We start from the raw sequence: 21,376 nt of genomic DNA, 5'->3' as shown, positions 1-21,376 counted from the left end.
TGCATGTCTCAGTCAAATTAGTAATGTATTCAAGATAATAAATGTTCAGTTAAAGCACAATTAAAAAAATTAGGGAGTATTGTGGCACTTACTATTTTTCTTTTACTTAGTTTATTTTATTAAAGGGAACACCTTTTGATTACAGTTCCTTGTGGGACTTTTTTTCCACTTAAGAGGTTTAGAGAGTGGGTACTGTAAATTCAGTTAAGCTGGGAAATTCGTCAAATATGATGGCAAAAGGATTCAGGTTTACTGTTTCTTACTAATTTGCTAAAGAGAAAAACTCATTTTGTAAGATACTTGTAATTATCAACCATGTAGTCTCTGGCTATGACTTAGGTTGCTTTTGTGTTTTGTTTTTTTTTTCTCCTTTTTATGCATCAATATGAATATTAAAAATCCTGACTGTGTCCCCAGTTACATGTGGACAAACTTATCTTGAAATCCAGTCCTGGGCTGTTACTGTTTTTGTATTATGCCCTGCTTGTTAGGGTGTGTCTAGGCTTGAATCTTACTATAATTGAGGGTAGATTGCAGACTTGAAAGTAAGTTGTAAGTATTGTGGAACATTGTGGAACTCTTTCACAAGCTCATTTGGCTGTTAATGATGATATCTGAAATTAGAAGGAACTGTCATTTTGATGGATAAATAAATGCATGTTGCAATAGAAGCAACACAGTCTGAACTTGAAGTAAAAGCTCTTATTTTTAAATAAAGGAGTCCTTATAGTCCTACTAGAAGTAGTCAATTCATGCTAACCATTCACTTTCACGGCATACTTTAATTCTGGACTAGCTCTTTGGCTAACAAGAATAAAATGCAAAACAAAAAACCCCACAAAACCAAGCAACACCCCCTCCACCCCACCCCCCAAAGGAATAATGAAAATGCAGGCATACAACTTGAGATACACACGAGGAACAGATATGTAAAAAGTAAAAAGATACTCATTTTTGCATACTTGCAAAGTAAAAGAGCAGCCTAAGCCTGTGGGTGAGAAACTTGCAGTGAATTGACCGGCTTATTACAGGTTGTCTTATAATATGTTTCAGAGATTTCTATTCTCAAAAATTAGATCTGCGTACACCATCCAGAACCCTGGGAAACTGAATCTATTTTTTGAGCCCCCAGGGCTATTAGCAGCAGCTGTGCAACATTAGCACAGATTTCAGATACATCGATATTTGAAGGCACAGGCTAATTTTTGGCTAACACTGCAAGTGCATTCCTGTTTGCTGATGTAACCATGTTACCTCTTACATAACTGGCATGAGGTTCTGTGTGTTGCAGGTACAATCTGCAGTGTTGTGAACCACTCAGATTTGATGTTGGTCATCTGTGTGAACAGATTAAAACCAGTCTCTCTTAATTTACTAAGAATACCCGTGCAGTTTTGGTGAGCTAATGATACTCCAATAGTTCAGACTCTGAGGTAAGAATCCTTATTTTGTTTGAGAGTACATGATGGGCAGATCTCCACGCCACCCATGTTCTGGGCAGAAACTCATCTGCTATTAGGCGTGCATTTGCCATTCCAGCGTTCAGTCATTCAAGCATTTGTCACACCTAGGTTGGACTACTGCAGGGGCTACATCTTGGTATTTGTTGCCGTTGTTACTACCAGCTTGAGTCAAACAATGGAAGATTTCTTCCAGTAACTTGGTGTTTTGAATGAGCTTGTTCAGAAACATGGAACAAGGTTGTTCATGTTGGTGGGGCAAAAGGCACCTCTGACAGTGGCTACACCTGTTTGCCTTTTCTCTTCACTCCAAGCACATGAATGCACTCAGCGCTCCTGTGTTGAACTGTCTGTTTCTGACAAATGTTGGGAGTCCTCAATACCCTTTCTTATACAGGGTACAGTAAAAAATTTTAGTTGTTAAACAAGAATTTTCTGACTGTGTTGTAGAGAAGGCAGAGGTACTTTAGGGAACATGGAAAAAATCTTCACCTATGGTTCATCACCAGAAATCTATATATGGCCTTCTCTTACATTTGCCTGGAAATATTGTAACTAGTAAGGATGTTGGAAACTCATGCAATGGGAGAGGTATGGTCCCAGGAGTATATGGAACTCTGCTTTTAGATTTACATCAGCTTCTGCAAGGTGCTGTTTTAAGCATGAAAAGTACTAGCTACTAATCTAAAACCTCTGAATGGGAAGGTACTCATTCATATGAAAGACTCTTTCCTTGGGGCATACTACCATTCAACAAAGGTGTACAAGCTGGAAACTCATTCAAATATCAGAAAGTAGACAGAAGGCAGAACATTATCTGAGAGAGCTTGGAACAGGTAGTCCCAGATCTTCCTACTGCAAGGTGGGCTGCATCTCGGTATATTTGTTTCCTGAGCAATGAGAGGGAGGATACTAGTGGGAGCTCATAAATATCACAGTGCACAGTGGCTGGTTGGGTAGAATATACATTGAGTGCTGGGTGAAGAGGAACTTTTTTAGAAGTTGACTGTTTTATAAATATATTTTAAATGTTTCATGGAATGCCTAAAGCAAAAGATAGCTTTTTTTTTTTTTTAATCAGGATATTTATTTGTTGAAATAAATGAATAATTTATTTACTTGCTATCTTGGTTGTATGTCTCCTTTCTGTGGATCCTTGTCAGGATGTACTTCAAATGGATATTTTTAGAGAGCAATGTTGGTCTTGGGGAATAATTGAAGCATAGCAGTAGGTGAGTTATATGTCCCTGTAGTTGGCCTTTGGACCCTTTGAATGTCAGTTATTTTAGTAATTTCGTTACTTGAAAACATGCCGTGGTGATTAAGTGTTCACATCTTTTATCCCAGAAAATCAGTTGCCATCTTTGCCTTGATAAGTCAGGAATACTGCAAGCCTTAATATGTTGTGTTCAGCTGTCTCCGTGCTATACATAAAACAAGCACAGGGTAATTTTTCCATCTGACCTTCCTGCAGTCTGGTTTTGTCTCTACTTTTGTTAATGCAGATCAGGTGGTATGACTCCAAAGAGTCTAAATGCACGCCTTCCAAGTATGTTTATGGGTATTTGTCTGATTATTTGTGTATTTTGACAGTGACTTGTGTGGACATGTGTTTATGTATTTATTTGCACGCCTGCATGTACTTGTCAAACTGCCTTCCAGAGTTTGCTTCTAAAATGTTGGACCTGGTTCTCAAAATTGTACAATTACTTCACTTTAAAAGACTTGTGGCAAATTTAGATAAGTGAAGGAACAAGTGCAATCCAAGAGTGTTTCAGTATCAAGCAGTCCAGATGAACAGGTTGATGAAATAATGAAACATTAGTAACAAAAAATCACTGGGATGCCTTTGAATTATTATACCATTTACAGAATATTTAATTATAAAAGTATGTTATATGAAATAATATTTGGGAAAATTTGTCTATAAAAGCATCCTAGAACTAAAGCAAAATGACACAAAAAGAGGACAGGAAGACATCTGTCATTGCTGTATATTGGTGTAAGTTAACTGACTCCAGCTGATTATCTCAATTGATGTTTAACGAACTTTATCTCCAAGCAAATCAAATCACCCTCTGAGATACTTAAAAATAGAGTTAATGGCTTAACTTCCTGCATCAGAGCATGAAAATGTTGTTCCGGATGCTTTAAGTACTCAGGCAGAAGCATATGTAAAAAAGGCACCTACTTTTAATAAGTTACAAGGGTAACCCAATTTTGCACTGATAGAGGAGCGATGATAATCTAACCAGCTTGAGAGTATGACCCCTTAGCTTGAAAGCTCCATGTGTCAGGATCTCTATAGACAAGACATTTTTCCATGAGGATTTTACAAGTTTTTCAAAAAACATAAAATAAGATTGAAGGAGATTTCTAAAAGACTCTAGGAACTGGATCATGAAACAACTCTTCCTAGAAACTGTAGGCTATTATAATCCAAGTTTGTGCAATTTAATGAATAGGAATAATTTGATATTCTAGTTTATTTTGTTCAGTGTTGTAATGACTTCACAACACTTGATAGCAATAAATCAAATAATAATGGATATGTGAAAACAAACTAGGTACTCCCTTGGCTCGTAAACAGTTTGTGACATACATATTTCTATAGAAAAAGCATTGCTGAAATTCTAGATAGTGTAGCTACTGATGTAGTAATTCTCTAACTAAAAGGTAGTTTTTTCAGCATAACTAGAATTCCCAAACAGACACAAAATGGTGGCCTCACTTGATTTTTTTCACTAGTTTCATACCCAAATAGATTGCATTGTGCTGCGAATAGATATAAAAACTGATATAAAAGCTGATATAAACCCACAGTACTAGAATAGCATTATCAAGCTCATTATGTAAAGACTGACCCCTGTTTCCCCTGACTTTTAAAAGTCAGGTGTGTGGCTGAGCACTTAACCCACATGCAAAGATACTGCCACAGGATATGCCAGTCATGAGTTGGTTTGTACAAAGCCACCATCCAAATATCTGACAAGAGCTGTAGCTGCATGTAGACTTTAGCACATGTGAACTCTTCCCACTTTTGGAAGCAATTCTAGAAGATTTCACCTGACTTCTTCTCACTCCTGTGATAGATACTGTTATATTTTAACATATTTTCTAACAGTACTCCCTCTTTTTCATCTAGATGCAGGGTAGAAATCTGGGTCAATAAGTCCAGTCTTTTCCTAATATTGGCTAACCTTCATGTCATTCCTCTTATAAATGACCCTGTTGAAGCCATCTCCCAGCATGGGTTATTAGTATATTTTGTTAGCATTTTCCTAATATTTTTATACTAATGTCTTTAATGAAAATATTAAATCCCATCTATCCTGGAGCTGGTTATTAACGAATCCTCCTTGGATTGCTGCTGCTCTTTTCAGCTTTCCCTGCTATATTTTACAATTTTTGTACTAATGAGGCTTAGATCTCTCCCTCTTAAATAAGGTTTTCCTACTAACCAGTACTAGATGAATTTGCTTTACCGTACTTCCTTTTTCATTAATATTATTTTTTACTTTCATTAGCTTTATATCTGAAATGGAACAATTAAGATAGAGGAAAATTAAAAAGCACATCAACACATTATAAATTAGGTGTATTACAGTGATTAGATTAAACATAAAAAGATAAGATGAACCAAACTTGAGACTTAAATGAAATAAAATGTTTATGGAACAAATCTGTGACATACAAGAACATAATCATAAAAACCTACCTGACACATAGAATAAATCAAATGTAAAAATAAGAATTGTACAATGCTTTTTAATGCTTAGCTGCATTTTCTCCCACAACTCAAGAATAATTATAATACATTTTCAAACTGTTTCTTCTTCCTTACAGTACTTGGGGTGTATAGAAGTCTTACGTTCAATGAGATCTCTTGACTTCAATACTAGAACACAGATTGCAAGGTAAGACTTTGTACAAGTATGTTTTTTAAAGTAACTTCTGAAAGTGGAAAGGCCAGGAAGATGGCAAAACATGTAGTAAATAATTTTTGGATGCTGTAAGTCCACTTTTAAATTTTGCTTTTACAGGTAAGTCTCTCACCTGGTATTAATACATCTCCAATGTGGCTTAGAGGGTATTTTCTTCCTGGTCTTTTGATATGCAGGGAACTGCCTTAGAAAAGTTTTGCCCGTTTGTTATGCCAAACGAGGCACTTATCTGGGTACCACTTTCATGACATTTAAGCTAGTGAGAATTAGCATATGCTTAAAATCTACAATGTGTTTGTTAAAATTAGTCTAGGGAGCTGGTTTGGAGCCACATGTTTGTAAGTTTTTATAGTAATTTCTTACAAAAAGATGTCAGTTTACAAACTGGCTGTACAAAGAACATAAATGAAAATATATCACCACAATGATACCAGAGACAAATGAAAGAATGTTGTCTTTTCCAGACTGTACATAAGAAACAATAAGCTTGTATTAGGTTCTTATTACAATTCTTTTAAACTTATCATGTTATTTTTCTAAGAGTGTACATAAGTACAGCACTGTCTTAAGGAGTGTCCATGAATAATTTTTTTTTCTAGACTATTTTCTGAGAACTATAGGAAATAGTGTTTTGCAGGCATTTTCACTTGAAAAGCTGAACTCATTGATCTCAGAGGACTGTAGCACTGACATCTTCTAGCAACTGGAGACCATGTTTTCGAATTCTAGTATCGAAATAATGAAGTCATCCTTTCCAAAGGAACACATATAAAGTGATATGACTGGATACAGTGCTTGAATTACACCTCTTCGAGGCATCTTACAGTTGCTGATAGTCTATCATAAATTGTTTGTCATTCCATAGAGAGCTAAGTGTTTATTTTATTAAATGAGAAAAATTACTTATTTTTAGGCTTTGATGCCGATCATATGGTCTATATGCATTGACTTAGAGTTCCACTTGCATGCAGCAGCTTTGAATTGGACCCTATGAGTCCTCACAAAATGTTAATCATTAATTTGTCAAGAAACTGTATTGATGAGGGGAGTAGAAGCACAAGGACAGGTAAATGACAGATTCTGGTTTTCAGGCAACTTAGACTATGGAGGCACTTGAAAATTTTACTACTGTACTTTTCTAAACTCATCATGTACATTTCTGTGGTATTTGCAGCAGTGACCTTTAAAAATCATTTCATGTCTAAGCATACGTGTAGGTAGCCCATTTCTGTTTACCACTTGTAAGCCAAACGATACTGGCTTATGAAACAGTTGTGATAGCTATTGGTTTTGTATTCTACGCCTGAAGGGGAACTGAATTCAGCTTTATTTTTCTGCACGGTCTCTTTCATTGTATATCTTCATTGGAATAGTGTTGCACTCTGCCATAAATACTTTGCTGATCTGAAGCAATATGGACTACACAAACGCAGTATCTTTGTCTTATAGTTATTTCAATACAAAAATAATTCTTGGTCTTTACTGTGAAACAGACTTGGAATTGTATTTTTTTTTCCTGTGGAAGTTACAGCATATTTGACTACATGGTGGACATTTTCTTCGCTCATCTTCCTCTGACCACATCTAGAGCACAGGATTTTTTTTTTCAAGCAGTAAGCCATATCTTTCTGTTTCGCTTGTTATTTTGCATTTGCAATTTTCTGTTTATCATAAAACAATGAAGACTCATTAACCCATCATTGTGATCATGTAGTTCCTGATCTAAAACTTTTTTGAAAGTAGGAGGTTTTAGGTGACTTTTGAATCAGGATCTAGCATCTTCATCTGCATTTCATTAATTCTTCTGGCTCTAGAAATCCCCATGCCATGTTTTCAGTTTTAAGTACCCACGTGAAGCAGTCTGTGCCACGCTTTCTCATGTAGCATTTCACATACAAGCCTATTCTTTATTAAGAAAATATTATGAAGGAATTATTAAAATTCACATTTGCTGATTAACTTGCTCATGTGCATTAAGAAACATAACATAGGCCTCAAGGTATGTACTGAATGAATAAGGGTGATGTTCTGATATTACAGGCACCAGTTCCTTCTTAAGAAGACACCTGGCACCAAATGGTCTGTGCAGCCCTTTTTACAAATAAAATAAAAGTAACTGAAAGTTACATTTATGTCTACTATGTTGTACATTTTTATTTAGGTATGCCCATTGATGATTTCCTTGCAGCCTGGCACCAGTAACAAAACTGTCCTTGTAACCTGGCGGCTCGTGATGGAGTGGCTGAGGCTTGGGTCTGTAGATCTAGTAATGTTAGCTGTGATGGCTTCAGCTGAGGAACTGAGATCCATAGCTGCAATAAAAGCTCTTCTGTGTATGGGGCTGTGTAAAATCCTCTGTGCTGTTTCCCATAACTGGAGAAGCAGAAGTCAAGGCAGCTCTGACCCCCTTCTGACCCGTAACTTTATAGACTGATCCTACTGCATGCGTCACACCTGTTTAATCTGTTATTTTTTCCAAGACCTTGCAAAATCAGTCACAGAAGAAAGAGATTCATCTTGGGCCAGTATGACTTCTGGTACTTTTACTATGTACAATTACAAAACAGTCAGAAAGATGAGCCAAGTTACCTGATTCAGTGTGGAAGTCTGGATGCATCTCCTCCTATTAAGCACACATCATGCTTGACAGATACAAAGTACTTACTCCCTTTCTAGCACGGCATCACATCCCTGTCCTCACCTGCTTTCTTACCCTTGCTTTTCCTCTGTGTTGCAGAGCTCAGATACAGGAAGTCAGCCATTAGTCCTACATTTGCCTTTTTTCTCTCTCTCGCGGTTATTCCGTATGTCACTTTATCTCTCTGCTAGCCTTGAGGAGGATCAAAACCCCAAAGTAAGATTAGCAGCACCAATTCTTAGAAGAAAAAAACTTCTATGGCTCAGTCATGGGAAGGCAAGATGTAAGTAGTCTCTGGCTCTACTACAAACATTGAGAGAAATTTTATTTTGGAGAAATCATTAACCCCAGTCACATACAACTGTGTGATTAAATGAATTAGTGCTTGTAAAGGGCACTTAAATTGTTGGGTGAACATTTAGAAATTACTTAAAATTTGGGCTAAGATTTCCAGTTATTTAGTGAATTAGATACCCACTTCAAATAAGAAGTTAATGGGAAAATGTTGTCCAGATATTTTGAATGGCTTTGAAAATCCCAGCTGTTATAATTAATACATTAGGAAAGCATACATATCAGTGTGTATGCATGAACCAGTCTAACAAATTAAGGACTGTGACTTCAGCTCCAGGAACTGGATTGAAGTCCCAGTGTTAGCAGTTTGGTCAGCGGTCTTTCTTTCTTTGTCCCAGTCATGTGAAAAACCAACCTGTGCCACTAACACTGCTGTACCTGGCCTGTGACTTGGTTTTGTTTGGCTTTTTCACTTTTTGTAAATTAAAATGTTAAAAGTAGCAGCAATACATTTGTCTTTGTGTGAAAGCAGTGAGCAAGCACTTCCACTTGTCATACTCTTCACTGGATCTTAACAACCTTGCTGGTGCCTGAAAAAAGGTATTGTTATCCTAATTTGTGGTCTTATTTAAGGAAAAATGAACAGCTATGTACAATTTATAACAGATTTTTCCCTTTATCATTACATATCTGAAGTCTCAAGATTCTTTCACTACAGGAGAAACAGGAGAACTGGAGTAGTATTAATCAGTTGTATTGTATTTATTCTTTTGTGTAATGCATGTAATGCCATGTAAATTCTTGAGCAAATAAATGGATGCCACAAGCCAAGGGTCAGCAGTTATGCATAATGATAAATAAAAGCCAGCTGAATCTACACGTTGCATCATTAATTACCCAGTGATAATTCCCGTAACACATGAGAAGTTAACATGACTTTCCTGAGCAGCAAGACGAACAGAAGCATTTCATTTTCAACATAGCAGAGGAACTGGAGGACTAGCAGGCAAGACTACTAAGCTAACTGCAAGTGGCAAGTGGTCCTAAGTTCATCTGAAACCTACCGTCATCGTCACAGAAAGGGGCCACTCTTAAGCTTGTGTCGCCAGGCCCTTTGTGCCCTCAGGCTATTTATTTTAAAAAAAAAAAAATCAGGTAAAATTCTTTTGCAACATGTGCAGTGTTTGCAGTTCATATAATATGTTTGTACGCTTACTGTTAAATCTGTTATAGTGTAATGAGTCTTCACTACTGTGTTGTTTGCATGAGTGCAGTTATGCACTGGATTGAATTAGAATAAATTTGCATGCACTGTTTGTCATACAGTAGTGTCTGGACTAAGGGCTGAATGTTTATTGGTATCTAATTGAATGCAATCTGTTTACTGCATGCAGCTTCAGAAAGTCACACACCCTGTGCTAAGTAAAACGTTATATTGCATGTTGTGTTAAGTAGATCAGAGGACTGAAATACTTCATATCAGCAGTGAACCCAAATCCAAACTCTGATCCCAATCCTCTTCATGAATTGTATTGGGCTGAACAATTTGAAAGAGATTCCTCTCCAAATCTGGGGCCTTAACTCTATTAATTGTGAAAACCAAACCCATTTATGCCAATATCCCAAGCTTCTGGAAGGGAGATGATGGAAATCCAGATTTTAGAGCTGGGTTCCGGTCCAGTGCTAAGCAATATGAATGAAGTTCAGTTGATGTAGTGTTTCTTTCAGCTGTATCTGTATTCTTTGCAGAAATTCACTGTCAGCAAGCATCTTTTTTTTTTTCCCCTGTGATTTTTGAAGGTAGATAGGTAACTTGTTATCTGCAGTGAATTCTGTATTCAGTCTCCTCTTTAGCATGCTTTTTTGCTTGGAAGGTGAGTGTGGTTCACCCCTGCTTTCTGCTACGTGGACTCTGGATGTGGCATGGTGCGTAAGGGGTGGCAGAACACATGTACAGGCACGGCAGCCTGCATACACAGCTGTTGGCAGCAGGGGGTGTGAACGAGAATCCTCTTTCCTTGTGCATAGTCACTTTTGGGCTAAATCTCTGGGAAGCACTGCTGCTCCGTTCACCAGGAAGCAGGATTCCCAAAAGTGGATAGGGACATCCTTATAATTCATACAGCACACATCTAAGTGGGGTGATGACAGCTATAGCGCCTCATTCTGTCAGAGAATAATTTACATTTGCTAGTTTAGCTGTCATTACCACAGAAATAGGTTAGAATAAATAAGGCTTTGTACGCTTAACATTGAAATCTTTCATTTTCTATGTAGTGCTAGTGGGGAAAATGTTAGCTAGTATTTGGATTCATTTGACCAATATATGGTAATGCAAAGCCTTAGTGAGAGTAATTAACTGAGCACTCCCCAATTCCACTTTGCCTCTGTGAGAAAGCAAAGGCCCTCGTCCTGTGTAACACGCTCTAGGAGAACCTGCTTTAGCAGGGGGGTTGGGCTAGATGATCTCCCAAGGTCCCCTGCAACCCTTGCAATTCTGTGATTCTGTGATTGGGAAAGCGGAGAGTTAAAAGCCAAGTGGTCAGGGAAGCAGTTATGGGTACAGTTGTACCCTGTTTTTTCAGAAAGCTGGTGACTCTACTTGGTTCTGCAGAAGTGGAAGGACTGAAGCAGAGTGGTCTTAACATGTTTTAAATGCGTAACACAAAGTTAACAACTGCCTAGCACCTTGGAAACAGAGACACTCTGAAGTTCTCCTAATAGCACCTAGCAGCTTGATTACACAGAGAAATGAAGACATATTTGAGTGTCTTCCGTATGACGTGTCCAGTCACACCAGACAGTTCACCACCACTGGATGGTTCTTTTTGGCAAATACAGCTTGGGTATCTATAAAATGTCATGTATCTTATGGGGTTATTCAAAAGGGCAGTGTTAGAATTTTAATCCTCTAATAAAAAAGAAGTTTTGGAAGATACCCATCTCCAAAGTCCTGCTTTGGACATGAAGCCAATTAGGGGTTAGAAAAAAATATTCCTTACACTAATTTTTTTCATTTTACTTTCGTAAGGTTTCCTATGCCTTCCTTTGAAATACCTGCTATGGGCTACTTTTTGAGAGAAAAGATACTATAGTAAATGACCCAAAGCTGGACCCAGTTTGGAGGTTACTACGATTCTGCTTTAGCAACAGAAGACCATTTTCATTTCTCTCTCTCGATCTCCCTGACCACTACTAGAATAAACAGATAGAGACCAGGCTGAGTGGAAAAAGGTCTGAAGGTCTGCAGACAAAGAAGTTAAAGGATTTGAGCTACCTAACAGATCTAAACATCCAAGTACATTTTTCTTTAGTTTTTCGGCATCATTGACATTGTTCTTGACAGATGGAGGGTTGTGCAAAAGGAAGGTTTTAATAGGTGTGCGTTCAACGTCAAGGTTTTGTATACTTCCAATTTATGTTCATAAAAGCTGCAACCAATGTTTTAAGAGGTTTCCTCTTTGAAAGGTACCCCAAATTTTGGACCAAGATTGTCAGAGTCTAAAGAACAGTTAATTGCAGATCTGTATGACTGTGTTCTCGGCAGCGGAGGAGCAGCTGTATGCCTGTTGGGCATTGCCTGCTGGTGGCATACATTTGCCATAGCTATAAGGAAAAATTGGATATGTTTGCTCCACTTTTGCTAAGCACAAATCTGGCTGCGTGTGCATGCAGAGTGAAGAGATATATCTAAATAAGATAGGATACTGGATAAAAAGTTTCACTCTACATTTCTGAAAATAAGACCATTGTTTGGAACTACTGTAATAGAAGAAGTCATCAAGATCAGTTAGACTTCTTTGTTACTGATGAATGAAACAGAGCTTCTGAAACTTATTTGCATGTTATAAAAGAAGGTACAGATTGTACTGAAATTGCCTCAAATATTCCTTGAAGTTAGGTCATCTATAAATACTGAGAACAGAGCTGTCATTGAACATACCAATGGATAAAAAGTTTCTTTGGCAGTAAAAGCAAGAGAGTCCTCTCAAGTGCATTGACTTCTGTTAGCAGATTGATGCAAGTCTCACACTGGAGATGCAGGACTTAAGAATAATGACCATTGGTTAGATTGCATATTACATACCTAATAGCGTGTGGTACTCTATGTCTAACAGTTGTCAAAGCCAACCCTTTTACTGTATAAAGTTTATTCAATAAACCAAAAATAAAGTTGGCTAGTTTCCTTTCATTTTCTGCTTGTAGATTTTCTATACGTGAAAAAGCTCCGTTTCAAGAAACAAAGTGAGGAGCTGAGGGGAAGAAAGGGAGGAGTCGTCGTCTCCTTGCTCTGCGAGTGAGAACAGCGTGTGTGGCACCTCTGCCGATGTCGCCTTATTCCACAAACATTTTCTTCCAGGCTTTCTGTCACTTGTGCAGTCAGGACAGGCTTTGCTTTGGTTTGGCTGGTGTGACAAATGGCATCGCTTGGTCTCAGCACCACTTTGGGGGGGGCTTCCCTGCAGAGGGACCACCCCTCCCACCGCCCCGTACTCTGAATGCGTGCAGTAGGCGAATCCACGCCACACAGTGAGCCTCCCCATCCTATCCATACTCTCTGTTCTGTTTTCCTTAGCTACTTCTCCAGCCTTACATCTTCCAGACATGATCAATTTGCCAGTGGGCATTTAAACATGTAAACAGTGATATACTGGTTTAGTCTTCAGAGCCTGTGAATGTCCTGTGTACTACTTCAGACAGCACATGGTCATTTTGCCTGTTTTGCAAATGAACAAATAATACTTCAATTATTAAACACATTTCTAAAAATGTATTTTTTGTCTCTTTTTTTTTTGTTGTTTTCAGAAGCAAGTTATTTTCATATTTGGTATAGACTTTGTTTCTCTTTGTCAAATACTGGCATAGCACTTGGTAATGATTTATAAATTATTAAAAAAAATTGTCAGGAATATAATACTGTTAAGAAACAACTGTGAGCCTTCTGTACAATTCTTCTAGGCATGTCATGCTTTCATTTAAAGAGTCCATCTTTTGATGTCTGTTTTTTTAACCTGTGAAGCCCTGTACTTTGGAGGTGGCAAAGATAAACTTGGGAACTATAGGATATTAGAAGATATTAACAAGAGAATATTGGTAGTTTTTAAGTCTTGTCATACAGAACATTTCAGACTAAAAACTAGTCACAGTTTCTCATCTCAATACTTGAGATGGCTATATTTTTTCCAAATATGTTGAGAAAATCTGTGCAATTTGTATGTGCCTATCATTTCCCTGAAATATGAGTTCCAGAATTCTGTTTTTTAATCAATTAAATCGTATTAATTAAAAACAGCAACAACAAAACCTAGCATCACAGCCAGAAAAAATTGAAACTACAAGAAGGGTGGGTATTTTCATGTGATGATGTTTCATAGAGGAACAGATTTGAGCTTCCTGAGTGGGCTACTTTATATAACAGTCAGAGTAAAATATGACTAAAGCTATGAAAAATATCAGGGCATCAGCCTTTTTAATGGAACAAAATGGCAATGCAAAATGTCTCTTTTTTTCTGTCTCAGAGAGATGTCAAGTCACTTTAAAGCAGAATAGGTCAGCCTTGGAAAATGCATATTGTTAATTTTTCACTGGATACATTTGCGTGCTGAAATTCTGTTCAAAATACACAACATGTTTTGTGCCAAGAAAATAACTCCACAGTATGACCATCTGCAAAGCAGAAAATACTCTTGGACAGATTTGGAACTCAGCATGTGGTCCCTACTGCAGACAGCACAGTAGCTAATTTTACAAGAGATCAAGATAACTCTATACTGGTTATTTATCTGACCTTAGCTAATGAAACAGCATGTGGCTTAGAAAGGTGTAATGTGTGTCTGCACCAAATAACTTTCGTATTGGAAAGAAAGGAAATATGGTCACATCCAACTTTTCCAAACTCCTTGCAACTGTTTAGCCATGCAGGTATGTCCAGAACTTCTGCTTTTGCCTTCCTTAGACAAGCATTGGCATGCACAAGTCAGGTAACGGCGCTCTCAACCTAGCAGCAACATCTATTTCCAAGCTTGCTTTGTGGCTCAGGTGTTAGTGCTGCAGATGCATTTGCAAATTTGATTTGCTGAAAAAAAAAAAAAAGCTTACATTTGCCTTGTACTGCCTGGCAATACAAGCTAGAAAGAAGTCTTTAGGATGTCTTTTCCACATCACCAGGCTGTCTGTGTAAAGACCCCCCCAAAAGGCTCTAGAATATTCTGAACAGAGAGATCTGGGAACCTTCCCCTGGAAGAAGCGTGTATCAGTGCAGTGGCAGATGTTCAGCCATCCTTTTCCTTCCTGTTTTCATCAGATACTTCTACAAGACTCCTAAACTCCCAGGTGGAAAAAGTACTGTGCCTTTTGTTCTAGGTACACAAAGAGTTCCTGCCAGGCCGCTCTGACCTTGCCTAGGCAGGATTGCTCTATGAGTATCTTTTCTGAAGTTCGCAGCATTTTCACCCAAAGCATTGTTAGCCTAAACCCTGCAGTTGCTTGAGCACATTTCATTTTCACAGAGTTTCAAAAACAGAATTTAAAAGAGGCATCAGATTCAAGTTCAGACATCCTGCCTCATCTGACGTGTACCTCAAAAAACTGTCACCTTTCTCAGGTCCTACCCCCTACTTCCAGTCTTCCTGCAGGCTTTGGGAATGCCATGTTTGGTAAAACTGAGATCTTTTACTGAAAGGAAGACAGGTAGTTGGAAAATCTGTAGCATAGAGGATGTATACCCTGGCTTTTCAGCTGCTTAGTGTGTTCCCTGCTCCGCTGAGGCTGGGTGTACAGTGACGGAGGCTGCCTTGCCAACCCTCAGCCCCGAGCTTCAGCCTCTTCAGCTGGTGCATTTACTCTCCTACAGGCTCAAGTGGCAGTTTTGATCAGCAAGGTCCTTGAGTTAGATGGGTCTATTGAGTAACACGCTTTATGTCTGATTATCAGGAGCTGGCAGGCAGAAGAGGTAGTAACAAAACCACTACAAATCCCAGCCCTGCAACCAGAAAAATAACAAGCTTGTAAATGTTTTTTGTCAGGTGCAGTGGCCTGAAAATTCCCTTTTCTTCCTACCTGCTCCATGTTGCTGCTAGAGAGAGAAGATGGTGGAGGCAAAGAGGAAGAGAAAGGAAGCTACAAGACAATATATCCCTCAAGCGCAGTTCATATCTCTGAAATACAAATCCTTTTTGTGAGAGGCAAAACCTGTGAGGGATTTCAATGTGCTAATCAAGACCACTGGAGGACACAAAGAGGAGGAAGCACTGGTGATGGCTGTCAGCAGCTTGCAGTGAAAATGCCCGGGAAGCTCAGGCAAACCCGGGGAAGCAAGAGGCATGGATCTGCAAGACAAGAGTGGGCTGGGGACAGCCATAGGCCTGGACTTCCCACCCTATTGCGCCCAATGGATTTGGTTCAGTGCAAGAAAGAGATGGGGAATCACAAGTTTGAGCTCAGTAGCAAAGGCGAGGGCATGACTGTATAACATAAGGTCTGTTTGCTTTTCCTGATTCAAAGAAAAGCATTTTTGGTGGAGAAGAAGAATATTTCTTTTTCCTGATTACATTTTCAGGAGTAACCTGTGTCTCAGTATCATGATGATCAGTGTGTGTGATGCTTGCTGCACTGTATTTCTAAGCTGCATCAAGGCTGCTCTTTTAAACCAACTGATTTTTACTTGCTCTGTAAGGAAAGTTAGTAGCTACTTTAACTAAAACACTTGTTTGGAGTCAAAGCAGCATTGCAGTAAATGTGGGAACTAAATACAAGTGCTGAGCTGTGAAATGGATCGTGGTTGTAGCTGGGATGGTCTGAGGGCATATACAAGGCAGGGTTTGTAGTGAGAGGCAATTTTATTAGATGAGAAGATGTAGTTGGGAAAAAAAAATACAAGCTGTGGAATAAGCAAGCTCTCCTCTAGACCTGAAGAAAGGATCGTGTGCCTGAAAGCTTTTTTGACTGTCTCTTGCTATAAATCTCACTCTTCTTCACAATGACAGGACTTTAAAACTCCTGCAAGGCCAGTTCCACGCCCACAACCACCCACCCCTCAAAAAATAATAAATTCATGCGGGTCTTTCATGTGATTCAAAATTTGGATTGGGCCCTAGGTAAAAGCACCCAAGGCATAACTATGTAGATTACTGATTGCAACTGGATAAATCTGATAAATTTGCTGAGCTGTTATATGTTGACTGCTGATATGTATATGACATTTCTCTCCTGACTCACTTGTTGATTCTGTGCATTCATCTAATGTATAGTTGAAATATCATCCTGCACATGGCATAAAATCAAAATAATTCATGTTTTTATCAAGGTGATATTTCAAGTCTTTGATTATTTTGACTGTTCATTGTCTCCCATTCTGTTTTGTTGGGGGTTTTTTGCATAAAACAGGTGATATTTGCATGGGTTTAGGTCTACATACAATGTGCTGTTAGTCTCAATCCATATCTAAAACAGTTAAACAAGGTTTGGAGTCACCTTTACTCATCCCTGTGCAACTGTAGTTGTTATACTTACAGTACCAACGGGACAGGTCTGTTACAGCATTGTGGCTAATGGTCACAAGAAGGTCTCTGTGAGGATAGGAGCAAATTCTAAATACTGACCAGATTGACTATTCAGATAATAAGTTGTTAAATACTGAAAGGATCTGTAAGATTTGTTCATAGCAGTACAATTTCAAGAGTTTCTGTACTATGCAGTTACTCTCCTATGAGAGTGTGAATTCAAATTAATTTTCCACATGCATTTCCTTTCCATTCAACCTGAGTGTGATGGGAAGAATGAAGCAATTTTAGAAAACTGAACCAAAATGGTAATGGCATTAATTTTGCTTACAATGTAAAAATAGGGCCATAAATAAACTATTCAAATCGTATTGAACAAATATAAATTAAAATTTTGTACATCGCTTGTATTGTATACAATATACCTATTACCAGGATTATTTTAGGGTTCTGATATTATCTAAAGCCAGGTGGCTTTGCTCTGACTGGAAAAGTGCATATTATAGTAGTGAGAAAAATGATAGTTACTATCCCTTACATTACAAGAAAGGTTTTAAAAAAAAGGTGTAAAATAATGTTGATTAAGACATGTTTTATGATCAGATTCCTTGTGGTTTAATAAGGTACAAAAATGAGACTTGGAAGAAGGTATTAAGACAAATATTCCAATTTACGGCAAGAAAATTTCTCTTTAATAGCGCGAGAAGACATTTTTATCCTTTGTAGTTCTCAAGACACTCTTCCTTACACTAACATTGACTATTTAATGTCTTCTGCTTCATACTGAAGTAATCTAAATTTGAATGGCACCTGTTTTAGCCTTGAGAAGACAGCTAACTGACCCGCAAACTATCCTCACTTGTGAGCAGAAATACAGTCTGAAGCTGTTCTCTCCCAGTGCATCCCGAAGATAATGAAGAAACCCACAAATTCATTTGCCATAAAGCTGTTTTCTGTCTCTTCAGGGAAGCAATCGGTCGTGTTTGTGAAGCTGTGCCTGGTGCCAAAGGAGCCTTCAAGAAACGAAAGGTATTCTTCTTTTCTTGCAGCACAGTTGACAGTACTTTCTTAGGTCAACACAGAGGAGATGAGGCACAGCAAGCAGGTGACTTTAAAGCAGCTTTGAGAATTGCAGATCATTAATCATTTAAAGTATTGGCTGTTTTCACCCACTGTAAGTTGCTTGTGCCCTTTTGGTCAGGATCTGCTTTTATAGGCATCTAGAAGTATGAGTACATCTAGGAAAAAGATTGTGGCTTGCCTTTACGTTCCTACTGTAGAACTCCCCTCCTTTTTCTTTTCTTTCTTTTGTACATTGCAGGTGGAAGCCTTAAAACAAAGAAAAAAAGGGGGATGTCTTTTAATAAAATGCATGACTAAATTGTGGAAATAGGTGCTGGAAGCAATTGCAGAGGCCAAAAATATACATAGTTTTGAGAGGGATTAGGTCTGTTCTTGGAGCATAGCTCCAATGGTGACAGTGAGTTTGGAAATCACAGACTTCTGGAAATGGAGAGAACATACCAAGTGATCCGCTGTTCCCTATGCTCATTCCGTAAAAACCTGTGGCTGATGCTCAGTGGTCAGCACTGAAGGCGGGTCCAGTCGGCCTTGGCCTGACATGGTTATCACCACATTTTTATTCTTTTTTGTGCAGTAAAAGTTGGGATCTGCAGGCAAGGAGTGGAGGAAGCCTTGGCTTGGCTCCTGCACTGATGGCTCTCAACAGTCTTGCACTGCCTGCTAGCAAAGCTGGGATTTAATGCTAACTCTAAGGAAAGGAGCATAAAAATCAATTAATTATAGCCCTTGCATGTGTTGTTGGGAACAGGAAGAGAACAGGCAGGTGAAGGAAAAGGTCTGCCTGCTTCCCCAGCTGCTCCACCATCTAGGCAGAATCCCAACAGAAAGGAGAAAGTTTCGATGGAGAAACTTCCCCTGCTAAAATAAGGCATATGTGACAACATATGTCACAGCGTAGTTGGAAATTGTCTCAGAAGTTAAGGTTGTGGTTCTCCTCTGCCCTCCCACCCCCAGTTTATCTCATTGGCATTTCTAGGTTCTCTGGCTTTTATTTTCAAACCCAAAAGTAAAGAGGAAAATATCCTTTTCCTTGGAGAGCAAAATGACATAAAATATAATTGGAAAAGTAGGTTAAACAGAGTCCCCAGTGCCTAGTGAGACACCTTGATGTATTACTGGTTTCAGAAGCAATGTTGGTCATCAGTTATTGAAAATAAATAGTGTTTTTAGAGTAAGTCTATAGGCTGACAAGAAAATCTGCCCAACAACAGAATTTCAGATAAATGTTAAAGACGGATGGATATCTTTTGCCAGTCAGTACTTTCATCATGTGTTTGCCACTAGTGGCTTATGAATTTGGTTAAGGTGACATGTACTTCTTGAGGCCAAGTTTTGACCCTTTACCCACACTTTGGGCAGGTGATCCTTAGGCATGAGCCGGGAATCATCAGGGTATAAAGAAAGAACGAGAAACAAGAATATTCAAAAGGGCTTGTTTTAAAGAAAGGTAAATGAAATACTAGTTCTGTAACGTGACAAAATAGGGCAGCACAAATGTTATATATGAACAGTATGTAGGTAGGGTATTTTTAACCAATTAGACAGAAGGAAAAGAAGCTAGAACTGAATATATGTTAAGTGATAATATATGTTTAAGGAGTGAAGAAGCACAACTGTGTCCACCCTGCTAGGGACAAAACTTTCCGAGCTTGCAGGCAGTTTAGGACAAATGGAAATGCAGTGGCATAAGAACACTGCCTCCAGCCACACCTTTGCTTTTACATCCTAATGACCAGCATAAATATTCATCAGTGCACCTACAACAAGTGGAAGGACATGGTCTGTTATTCCTGGGCAGCCTGGTTTTGCACAGGCTGCGGTTACCCGAATGAGGCTGCTCTCATGCAGCTGTGTGGTTCCCTGTAGCTGTCAAAGGTGAGGAGTTTGTAAATTTTGCTTTGGCAGCATAACTTGTATTGCTACAAAACCTCCTAGGATCTAGTGAAAGGCTTACAAAAGTTAGCAGTATTATTACATCCCCTTTATTAAATTCCCACACTTTGTACTTACTCTCTGAGTTAGGAGAAATCTTTAGCGGCATGTTTTACCCCAGCATACAGAGATTTTCACCTATGTCTGGGCTTTTACCTACTGCTAAGAAGTCTACAAGCATGACAAGTATTTTGTAAGCATCCTACCAGTATGACTGTAGTCCCACTTCCCATGTGGGGAGGGGGTAGAGCAGTCAGTAGGTGCAGAGCGAACAACAGGTTTCTTTTCAGGAGTCAAAGCTGGTTTTACAGAATAAGAACATGCCGTTGTAAGATACTGACTTAAGGCATTCATCTTAGTCTGCTCATTTGGTCCCTTGGTGAAGATGGGACTTTTCTGTCTCACAACCCCCCTATTTTGTTAGGTCAAGAGTATATGAATACCTGCCTAACTAGTAGTGGTAGTAGTAGTAGCAGCAGCAGTAGTAGTAGTATAAATGAGAAATTATCTCAAGAGGAAAACAGCTGTTGCAATTAAATTATCTTTGAAAATTCAGCAACTTTTTAGAAACTTTTAAGATTACAGCTAACCCTGCATAGCGTGAAGGTCATCCCACATAAACAGAAAACAAAAATGTGCCTTTTTTCCCCCCCTCCCCCCCTTACAGCCACCAAGCAAAGTTCTTTCTAGCATCTTGGGAAAGAGCAATCTTCAGTTTGCAGGAATGAGCATAATGCTGAATATCTCCACCACCAGCTTAAACCTAATGACTCCTGATACAAAACAGGTGAGTGTAACTGCTGTATTAATTTGTGAGGCTTTTGTAAATGGTCTGCTGCACAATTATTTGCTGTCTGCCAAAATACTCAGTTGCTCAAAGTTATTATTCCTCAGTAGTGTCTATAAAATGAATAAAAACAGAATATAAAGCATAGTAGGAGTCATAGTTTATTCCAGTATTCAACACAACTTTGATGAATTATTTTCTTTGTGCCATGTTTCGGGTAGCTTGGTTTTGCTCTTAAAAGACCTACAACATGAAACGGTATTGTCCGGTCATGGGAGTTCTTGCTGGGTACAATTACAAACTTTCAGACTGTTAGGAGGGATGCATTGGAGTAGTGACTGAGGGACTCAATGCGCATCCCCAATTTTATAGTCATTCTTTTTCCGTTTAGAGCCTTAAAGGCCAATCTATTGCTGAGGTGCTGCTAAAAATACAGCCTCAGGGATTTTGCAGTGCAGTGAAATGTCAGTCTTTTAGAGAGACAAGGCAGCCTTTTTTGAACAGCCCATTTCTTCTTCTTCATTGTGCTGAAGGTACAGACAGACTTTGGGGAATCACTGCAGTGGATTGTGAATGATGTATGAGATGAGAAAAATCCTTGCTCAGGGTATATGTAAAGAGAAAGCAGACAGACATGCGTAGTCACTGCTGTGCTATTTGCTGTGAGCCACCTACTGCATTAGGGCATGCTACTTTCTGCCCAGATACAGCTAGAGAGGAAAAAAAAAAATTCCTGC

At 38.7% G+C, this 21,376-nt stretch overlaps 1 protein-coding gene across 1 annotated transcript in view; it reads left to right on the top strand.

The window, feature by feature from the left end:
• Positions 1-21,376, top strand: part of SHC3 (SHC adaptor protein 3) — a 57,051-nt gene that overhangs the window by 15,667 nt on the left and 20,008 nt on the right. The window contains exons 2-4 of the mRNA XM_009639526.1: positions 5,307-5,377; positions 17,803-17,866; positions 20,520-20,639. Coding sequence (XP_009637821.1) covers positions 5,307-5,377; positions 17,803-17,866; positions 20,520-20,639 — 255 coding nt within the window. The remainder of the gene's footprint in view (positions 1-5,306; positions 5,378-17,802; positions 17,867-20,519; positions 20,640-21,376) is intronic.

This window comes from Egretta garzetta, unplaced genomic scaffold, assembly GCF_000687185.1.
Source record: "Egretta garzetta isolate BGI_Z169 unplaced genomic scaffold, ASM68718v1 scaffold375, whole genome shotgun sequence".
NCBI classification, from domain to species: domain Eukaryota; kingdom Metazoa; phylum Chordata; class Aves; order Pelecaniformes; family Ardeidae; genus Egretta; species Egretta garzetta.
The sequence above is the reverse complement of the archived record's forward strand: the minus strand, read 5'-3'. Positions and strand labels throughout refer to the sequence as shown.